This window comes from Leptonychotes weddellii, unplaced genomic scaffold (assembly GCF_054177405.1).
Source record: "Leptonychotes weddellii isolate Sample4059 unplaced genomic scaffold, ASM5417740v2 HiC_scaffold_5342, whole genome shotgun sequence".
Classification (NCBI taxonomy): domain Eukaryota; kingdom Metazoa; phylum Chordata; class Mammalia; order Carnivora; family Phocidae; genus Leptonychotes; species Leptonychotes weddellii.
Window position 1 is genome coordinate 692 of NW_028021167.1, and position 10,330 is coordinate 11,021.

General features: G+C 36.7%; 1 protein-coding gene across 1 annotated transcript; it reads right to left on the bottom strand.

Annotated features, from left to right (window-relative positions):
* Nucleotides 1-507: 507 nt before the first annotated feature.
* Nucleotides 508-6,099, bottom strand: LOC102730832 (gamma-aminobutyric acid type A receptor subunit gamma3). Its single transcript, XM_081811072.1, has 3 exons — nucleotides 5,978-6,099; nucleotides 917-1,113; nucleotides 508-618 (listed from the first exon to the last, which is right to left on the bottom strand). The coding sequence occupies exons 1-3, from the start codon at nucleotides 6,084-6,086 to the stop codon at nucleotides 508-510; spliced, it is 417 nt and encodes a 138-aa protein (XP_081667198.1). The 5' UTR covers nucleotides 6,087-6,099.
* Nucleotides 6,100-10,330: the final 4,231 nt, after the last annotated feature.

Sequence of the window (10,330 nt, forward strand, 5' to 3'; positions counted from 1 at the left end):
AGGGAACAGTTTGCAGCAACCATTTTTCTGTTTGGCTATCAAACCTAATACAGGGAGAGTTCTGGGAGGTGGGTGTCCCACACTGGTGATGGAGCCAAGCAACCCTTTTGGCCCAGCCATTTTGCTTCTAGGAATTTATATTAAATTAATAGTCACAGGTTTATATAAAACTGCGGTGATAAGAATATGTATAAAAGTGAAAAGGTGTGGATTAGCCCAGTATCCAACCTAGATTGTCTATGCATCAATCATGAACATATAATGTATCATTAAAATGATCTTATAAAATAATATTTATAACATAGAAACATTCATAATATATTTTGATTTAAAAAACAGGAATATGTATGTATATGCTAAGCCCGAGGTGGAAGGATTATGATTAATTTTTTCCCTTTATTTTCCAAATTGGATATTTAAAAAGTATACACATTTTTGAAGGGGTTATATACATTACTCATTGTTCTTCAATACATGCATACATAAACAATAACATATCATTCAATCTTAGTTTAAAAGAGTTCTCAGAAATATTTGCACCTTCAATGCTATACATACGGAGGGGGCTTGTAGGCTTATTCTCTCATGAATCCATCTTGAGGAATCTGGATGCAATAACTACAAGAAAAGCAGAAAAAAATAATTAGAAAACTTCTGTGGAAATCTGCATCATAGATCACCTTCACTAAGAGCAATCTTTGAGGTATGATTACATCAATCCATGTCACTGGTAGGTGAAGCTGAAGAGGTGCATTCAGATCATATTCATATCTTCAGAATATCTGTCTTGTTTTTTTAACATCTTGTTGAAGTAGCTATTTATATAACATTGTATAAGATCCTTAGGAATAAGGATCATTTATTGCAAACTATCCTCCCACTACTTTTTCAGAAAATCTTTGCTACTGGAACTCACCGATGTTTTCTTCTTAGTGGTAGTTGGTTTTCTACAACTTGAATAATAGTTGAGGGTGGCATACTCCATCAGAGCAGCAAAAACAAATAAGAAGCAAACGGTCACAAAGAGATCCATGGCAGTCACATAGGACACACGGGGCAAGGAATTCCTGGCAATGGTGCTGAGTGTGGTCATCGTCAGCACTGTGGTGATGCCTGTGCAGGGGAAAGTTATCAAATTGTAAAAGGAGCCATACAAAATTCCTCCACTCCAACAGTGTTTTATTTTTAGGTCAATCCTTCCTGACATTACATAAATATAGTAATACTTTAATTTTAATGTCTATATAATTTTGCAAGCAACATTTCCATAAAATTTATCATAGTCCATACATTAACATTAAAATACCTGAATTAAGTCAACATCTTTCAGTTTATTCAGAAATTTTCAAATTGTTTCACATTTTGTCTTTTAAATATTTTTTAAATAACTGAGGGTTCTGGGGGGATGGGGGGATGGGTTAGCCTGGTGTTGGGTATTAAAGAGGGCATGTACTGCATGGAGCACTGGGTGTTATGCACAAACAATGAATCATGGATCACTACATCAAAAACTAATGATGTAATGTATGGTGATTAACATAACATAATAAAAAAATTACACACACACACAAAAAAGATAGTTTGCAGTCCTCCATACATTCTGTCTGTTACACATCTCACACTGTTCTTCTGTCCAGATAAACTGTTTCCTTTCTTACTTTTTCTTTCTGCAATTTATAAATTCCCACCTTTCTTTAGACCCAGCTGAAGTACCTCTCTTATGAGGTGGCATTGGGGAGAGTTGATAACATGCAAGTCTGCACTACCCTTACCTTCTATATGCCTGATTTCTGCATTAGCACAGAGAATTGCATGTCTTTATAGTCTTGTATGTCTGTCTCTCTGAATAAATTGTGTGATCATTACAAGCAAAACTGTACCTTGCTCATCTTTGCTTACTTGTCATCAAGCGTGGTGCTTAGCACATTTTAGGCATTTCAATGAATGCTTCACATGGAATGCATTGATTCATTGATTAATTAGTTAATTATTAATAGTGTTGGTCTGACTATTTTATATACATGTGTCAATACTAAAGATTATTTATTTTAATTTTAAGATTTTATTTATTTATTTGACAGAGAACACACAAGCAGGGGGAGCAGCAGAGGGAGGGAGAGAAGCAGGCTCCCCACTGAGCAGGGAGCCTGACGTGGGGCCCATTCCCAGATCCTGGGATCATGACCTGAGCCAAAGGCAGATGCTTAACCGACCAAGCCACCCAGGCACCCCAACAGTGGCGACTTCTTATGAGAGTAGACATTTTTTTTGGTGAGGTTGGAGGCTGTGGTGAAAGGATACTTACAGTACTGTTTGTAATGCTTTACAGTTTTCACAAGGAGCAGGTATCTACATATACCTTGGGTAAGGAACACATCAACTTGTTTTAATGTTCCAAACTTATCAAATACAAGAGCACACACTCCTTGTATGGGAAACGAGGTGAATAGCATGACTGTACAAGGTGAATATAATTTAAAAAAAATGCAAGTTCGCTTTTGGAATCAGCAAGATTGGTAAGCAGTCTACTGCACTAGTCTGCAAGAGACAGGAGTGGGTGAACCAGAGCACTGGCAACAGAAAGGGAGGGAAGGATTTAAGATATTTGGCAGGTTGAAGATACAGCAGAAAGGAAAATTGATGGAATGAGGTCTTTAAAGAACTCTGAATGGATTGTTTCCAGGGTACAATGGAGCAATTAACCTTGAACTGCAAATGAAGATTTGGAGTGGCTTTTGAGGAAATGAACAAGGGAGTTGACTGGACATTTTGGGTAAAAACTGCTTAAATGCTAATCAATAGGAGCTAATTAAATAATTTAGGGTAGATCCATAAACTGCTGGGTTTTCATTTAAAGAATAAGATGGAATTCATTCACATTTCGAAAGATCTCTAAGGCAGAGTGATTAAAAAAAAAAAAAAAGCAAGTCAGAGAATACTATACTCCCAAATAGACAAATATACATGTATTTCTAAAAGTCTGGAGAGAAATCAGGTTACCCATAGAGTGGTTTCCCAGACAACAGAAAAGGAAATGATAAAAAAATATAAAACCAAAAATTAAAAAAGGAAAGAGGAATGGGACTTAGCTGGGAAAAGCGAACTTGCATTTTTTTTAAAATACTAAAGATTTAAACAAAGACTGTGGAAAAGAATCAGAAAACAGACACATATGTGATGGATGGTTTAAAAGGAAAAACAAATTAAAAAAAGAAGGGAGGCTACTAAATGTGAAGAAGAATGAAATGACTGGGTGATTATTATACAAAAGGAGTTAAGGCTAACTCTCCTCTAGATGAGCTCCTGTAAAATCAGAACCTGCTAGAGCTCTGGACAGGCAGGCTAGTGACATGGACTCTGGAATCACAGGAATATTGACATAACACTCACTACTTCTGTGCTTGGATGAGAATACTATAAAATATCTACCTGGTAGTAATACTCCGTGATTGGGTAGACATGATGGATAAATACACATTAGTTCCCACCTTTGCTGAGCATCACAACTCCTAAACAGTGCTCCCCTGTACCTCCTCAGGGAGTTAGCCAGGGCCAGTCAGAGAATGAGGCTAACAGCATAGGGTGGACAGCTTAGCCATGTGTAAAAGGATATTGACCTGGAAGTCAAAGCCCTCAGCCTTGCTCTGGGCCTTCTCAGCATTTGGTCATGTAAAATCACCTACCTTCTTTGAATCTGTTTCTTTAATCAGTACAGTGAAAACAGAATGCCAGGCTCTCCTAACTGTAGGTGGGAAAAAATGCTGTGTAAAAAGTCTACACTGATGGTAGATGTGTTTTTATAAAAAAAATGATTTTGTATTAAATATCCAATTTAACTTTAAAAAATGTGGTGACTATATCATGTCTACAGAATATGTAGGTCAGAATTTTTTCACTAAATTTGGGGATTTTAACTTAATTTCTTAAAAAATTTTTATCACATTCATTTTCTCTTCTCATTCTGGAACCCCAGTTATAGTTATACATCTTCATATTGTCCTACAGATCATTGAGGCTTTGTTCATTTTTTTAAATCTTTTTTTTAAAGATTTTATTTTATTTATTTGACAGAGAGAGACAGTGAGAGAGGGAATACAAGCAGGGGGAGTGGGAGAGAGAGAAGCAGGCTTCCTCTGCAGAGCAGGGAGCCCGATGCGGGGCCCAATTCCAGGACCCTGGGATCATGACCTGAGCCAAAGGCAGTCGCTTATCGACTGAGCCACCCAGGCACCCCTTAAAATCTTTTTATCCCTCTCTTCTTAAGATTAGATAAATTTTATATGATGGTCTTCAGTTACGCATGACCTTTTTTTTCTGCCATCTTCCATCTACTATTAAGCCCAGTTAGTGGATTTTTCAATTCAACTATTATACATTTCATTCTAGAGTTTACTTTTTAAAATACTTTACCTGCTGTGATTATCCATCTGTTCATTCATTAACATTATTTTTTCCTGTAAGTCCTTTAACATTGTTATAATAGCTGCTTTAAAACTCCTGTCTGCTGATACAACACCAGATTTGTCTTTTTATATTGACTATTTTTTTCTTGATCATGGGTCACATTTTCCTGCTTCTAAGAATGCCTAGTAATTTTTTATTGCATACTCAATATTGTGGATGATACATTACAAAGATTATGAAGTATGTTATCCTTTTTTAAACCATGTTAAATGCTTTCTTATGACAGTTAATTTACCGGCGGTTCTCGTTGATCTTGTGATGGCTTGGTTTAAGCTTTATTTAGAGGGGGTCTAGAGTACACCTTTAGTCTTAGACACAGCCTTTTCTGGTGTCTCAACTAAATATTCTGGTGTTAATGACATTTCTCCACTCTTCTGGACTGTAAATCTATTATCTTCCAGCATTATGTATTTCTAGTATCTCTATCTCCTCAATGCCCCCGTGGTGACTCTTTGACAGGATTTTCATAGCTTCAAGTTGTGCAACCATTACTACATATTATACTGTTTGGAAGCTGATTTTTCAAGTCATGCTTACTATGACACCTGGCATTTGTAATTGTGAGGTCATAAGCTCAAGAATAGTTACTAAATTTGTGTTGTGACTTTGCTGGATGATTTATCAATTCTATTATGTATTTCCTATAAACATGCAAAACTAACACTGGTAGGGGCATTACAGGCTAGTTTATCTTGATCAAAAAGTACTTTGTTGGTTGAACGAACAAAGAATAAAGTAACAAGTACAGAAAAAACACCATGTAATATGAGAGACTTTGCAAGGATTTTGAAATTGGGGGAGCTCCCTCTTCTGAAAAACATTTTTCAGGGAAAACAACCTTTATATTCAGTCTTATATATTATCTGTTTTCACAAATCAAAATATTGAAAGTTAGGTATTACTCCTATCATAAAGAAAAATTGATAAAAAAAAGTTGCACAATTCTAAAACCACTGGAAATTAGTGTTTTATTAAGAGGACTTTGGGGTCAGAGGAAAACTCATGAAAAGACTTTAAGCTTTAGTGTGTAGATTATAGCTGAAAAGAATGATCACTTTCTTGTTTGATGGTAAAGTTGCTATAGACAATCAGAACTTTTGTTATTGAGAGACAATTTTACTGATATTATGTCTTTAGTCCTCAAAAGTGTGTGAAAAGTTGTCTCTCTTTACACTATTGTAATGAGACTTTTCAGGGTGGCAGATTCCTAGGATGTGACTAATTTTTATGATGACATCATCCTTAGAGCATAATATCAGATGATGCAATTGATTTGTTCTTAATCTCTAACCCCAACTTATTTTAAGTGGCACACTTGGAATTCTACTGTCAGAAAGAAGAGTCTAACTTGACTACTTGAAACAATCTAAGCACAGTTTAAGGAGCCCTCAATTTAGATCAATTACATTTGAACTAAGTCTCTTTCACTGGAAGTATTTTTATGAATAGTTCTGTATTAATATTAATTAATACAAAATGGTGGGAAAGTTTTGTTTTTGTTTTTGAAACTCACCTAATGCTGTTCTTGCTGGTGTAGCATCTTTTTTGATCCAAAATGACACCCAGGATAAAACCACAGTCAGTATACAGGGAATGTATGTTTGAATAGTGAAGTATCCCATTCTTCTACTCAATTCAAAATATATGGTCATGACAACATAATCACCTGTAATAAAATATTGTTAAAAGTAAAACAACTTTCTTTGATTAAAAAATAATTCAGGAAAATAATTTTGTTAAATGTATGACTTGGGTAAAAATATGCAACTACAATAAGATCAAACTGTGAAAAAAGGTCAAAATGCTGGTGTTCTTAAACTTAATTTTTATAAACTTTATTGTATCCATGGCTGCGCAAGACATTTTACTGGTCACTGGAAAAGACAAGCAAACATATTAATTGATAGAGGAGACAGACATGCACATCTATTCTGTGATAGACCATTACTCAATGAGCTATTATTGCTTAGGTCCATCTGTATGTTTCATGTTTAAAATCAAGGGTAACATAACAAAATCCATCAAGCAGATCCATAGTCATTTTGGTTTTTTAATAGTAACAAAGCTAAACATAAACTTTAATACATAAATTTGTGTAACAATTTTATATTTCTATTTTATAGCATGATTTTAGCTTATCAACCTTGTATTTTATGTTTTATTTAATATTTTTATGCTGATCTTAGATTCCTTTCATGGTTCCAGCAGTTAGGCTGTGCCAACCCAGGAAACAAACAGAAGAAATCATTTTATGACATTCTGCTTCCTCCTACTACAGCAAAGCCACACCATAAAAGAGTTGTTACTAGAGAGTCCATAAGATTCCCTGAGGGATTAGGAGAGGGTGCACGCTAAATACATTAGATATTTTATTCCAAAATCATCTCTATTTATGCCCTTTCTAGGCAACCTCCTGTTGAGAGCATGTCTGTCCCCTTCCTCCCACTTGACCTTCACTCAACATGCTGGATTCAGCCTTTTGGCACTTGAAATTCACCATGTCCAGACCTGAACTATCATTTTCCCCCACACCAATGCCTGCTCTTCTCTCACCAAAGCCAAGTCCTTCTCACTATGCAAGGCAGAAATCCAGAAGCCACCTGTGACTCCTCCTTTTCCCTTCTTCATTTCCTGCATTGCTCTCAATTCCTTTCCCCACAAGTGCCAGATTCTATCACAGCTCCCACCTACCTCCTAACAACTAGCCCTTTTCCACTCCAGACCATTCTATGTCCTACCATCAAAAGGATCATTCTAAAACACAAATGCCAGGATATCTCTCTCATAATCCTTCACCAGCATCTTGCTGCTCTTGTATTATTGTCATGACTTTATTATGGTCTATACCATTCTGCATGCAATGCCCCTTGCCCATTCTGCATGCAATGCCCCTTGCCCATTCTGCATGCAATGCCCCTTGCCCATTCTGCTTGCAATGCCCCTTGCCCCTTCCAAAGGAAGTCTTTGCACTCTGGACATCAGTCTCCCGAAGTCCTCAGATATACCAAGATCCTTCCCCATGGGTCAATAAATCTCTTTTCATCTGCCTAGGGTGCTCTTCTTTTCCTTTCCCCTGCACCCCAATAGTTCCATTCACCTTTGAATCTTAGCTTAGAAATCACTTAGTTTACCAGGAAGTCCTCACTGAGCCCCTCCCAACAACTCTTATTAATTCATTTCTATAATTGCTAATATATTTTTCAGACCAATAAACTGGTTAGGTTATAGAATATATCTCTCTTGTTTACCAATGTTACTCAATGATAACTGATTGATTAGTGTTTGTTTAATGAAAAGATCATAATGGAAGTCCCATTTTTACTTAAGAAGATTGGCAGGGAGACTATATTGAGCCCATATGAAAACTGCCTTTCAATAATTAGATTTTTTTTTGTGGTGTTCTGTTGTAGCAATATTCAGGATGGTTGATAGAAACATCAATATTGAGATCATTTTCCAAAAAACGCTTAAAGTTTTAAGCAAATTAACATTTCAGTACAAAGAAATCAGAATGATTAACCTGAAGCAATCAAAAGACACAAAGATATTTTTCTAATATGAATGCCAAGTTACATCATTTCCTGGGGAAATATTATTGAATTATGTGTGATACTTAAATGCCTATTAATTTTTACATAAAATTTTAATTAAAAGCCAAGCAGAAAACAAATGTAGACAGAAAAACAAAACATAATAAATCAGTTATGAACACAGCCTCGATGGAATATCCAGAGTTGAATAATTTCTTCAGCTACCATTGTAGGTTTCTGAGAAAGACAAAGAGGGACAATTTCAGAGCAGACACACAATTCATTTTAGCAAATCTATATGCTTCCCCCCAATCTGAAGTAAATGGACTCTCTACACCTGTGCTCAACATACACTTTTGCCTAACTCAGAGATCTGCTGAATGTCCCACAGGTATGAAGGACAGATGGACTGTCAGGGCCACATTCTGGGCCTGGTCCTATAACTCAGTGGTTTTTGGTGAGGTTTTGGGACACACCCCAAGAAGCAGTTCCAGAGAGGGAGGAATTGTGGGTTCTAGCCCATTGCCCCACACAAGACCAATGCATAGCCAATGTGCCACTCATCCTAAATTGGAAAGAAGGGGCATGGGGTCCTAATTTCCAGATGCATCACATGTTTCAGTACATACTTAATTGTTTGTGTAGGCCTGAGGAGAGGAGAGGAGGCAAAACCCCTCAGAGGTAGCAAAAATCCTTCCCTATATCTAAAAACATGTGGCTGAAAGGTTCTTCAGAGAGGCCAAGTACATGCCTAAATTATATTTGCCATTAGTTTTAGGGCTCTTGGCTGAAGAAAAATGTAGTTCTTTCTATCTGCTCCACTTCTGCAAGTGTACATATACCCACACAGATACATTCCCACACACAAACACTCACACACTGCCATGGACCCAGTCTGCTCCAACTTGGGTGTGAAGCCTCAGCCCCTGCTTTGTGTTCCTTGGAGGGTTTTTTTCCCTCTCTGTAATGTTTTAGCCATGCACCCTTATCAATGTGAGCTTTCCTAATGCAATTCTTGAACTGGACAAGAATGGTTTTGATTTTCTGTGATCAGTTCTTTCCAAACCAAAGGTACCTGGGGTTGTGGTTGACTCTTATGACAGATAATAAGGATCTAGAACCCACAGAGGTCTCCAGAGTTCACCCTGGAATGTGCTTGATGCCCACTTCCCTGGGGAAAATGGAACAGAAACAGTTGGGGAGGGACTGAGAAGCTTCTCTTTGATCCATCAAGGTAAAAAAAGTCATCTTGGGCCTAGTGAAATTATAAAACAAGTTGCTCTTTGCTAGTAGTTCATTTGTGTGTGTGTGTGTGTGTGTGTTTCCTGAGCCAATGTAAAGAAAAATATGTGAAAACATTGAAGGCTTTTTGAGAGAGCATGTGTAGTACTACTTTTTAGCACAATGGCACATATTTATGAAATAAAAATTTATTAAGCTAATACTGTGTTTCATGAAGTTGGAAGTACAAAGATTAATAAGATACAGAAAGTTCTCTCAAAGCTAAAGACTAGCCAGCTGCATCTTCTGTAATTTACCTCAGCATTGTTTCCAGAAAGAACTATTATAAATCATTATTTACTCCATGTCATAGATAACTTTGTTTATTTATTATACCTTAGGCACCAAAAACTTCCTTTGAATCTGTTTTATTTTATTTATTTTTTATTTTATTTTATTATGTTAGTCACCATACAATACATCATTAGTTTTTGATGTAGTGATCCACAATTCATTGTTTTCATACAACACCCAGTGCTCCATGAAGTACATGCCCTCGTTAATACCCATCACCAGGCTAACGCATCCCCTCACCCTCCTCCCCTCTAAAACCCTCAGTTTGTTTCTTAGAGTCCATAGTCTCTCATGGTTCATCTCTCCCTCTGATTTCCCCCCTTCATTTTTCCCTTCCTTCTCCTAATGTCCCCCATGCTATTCCTTATGTTCCACAAATAAGTGAAACCATATGATAATTGACTTTCTCTGCTTGACTTATTTCACTTAGTATAATCTCCTCCAGTCCCATCCATGTGGAGGTAAAAGTTGGGTACTCATCCTTTCTGATGGCTGAGTAATATTCCATTGTAGATATGGACCACATCTTCTTTATCCATTCATCTGTTGAAGGGCATTTCGGCTCTTTCCACAGTTTGGCTATTGCAGACATTTCTGCTATGAACATTGGGGTGCATATGGCCATTCTTTTCACTACATCTGTGTCTTTAGCATAAATACCCAGGAGTGCAATTGCTGAATCTCTTTTAAACATCATTGTTAAGGGATGTCCACTATCACCACTGCTATTCAACATAGTATTAGAAGTCCTAACCACAGCA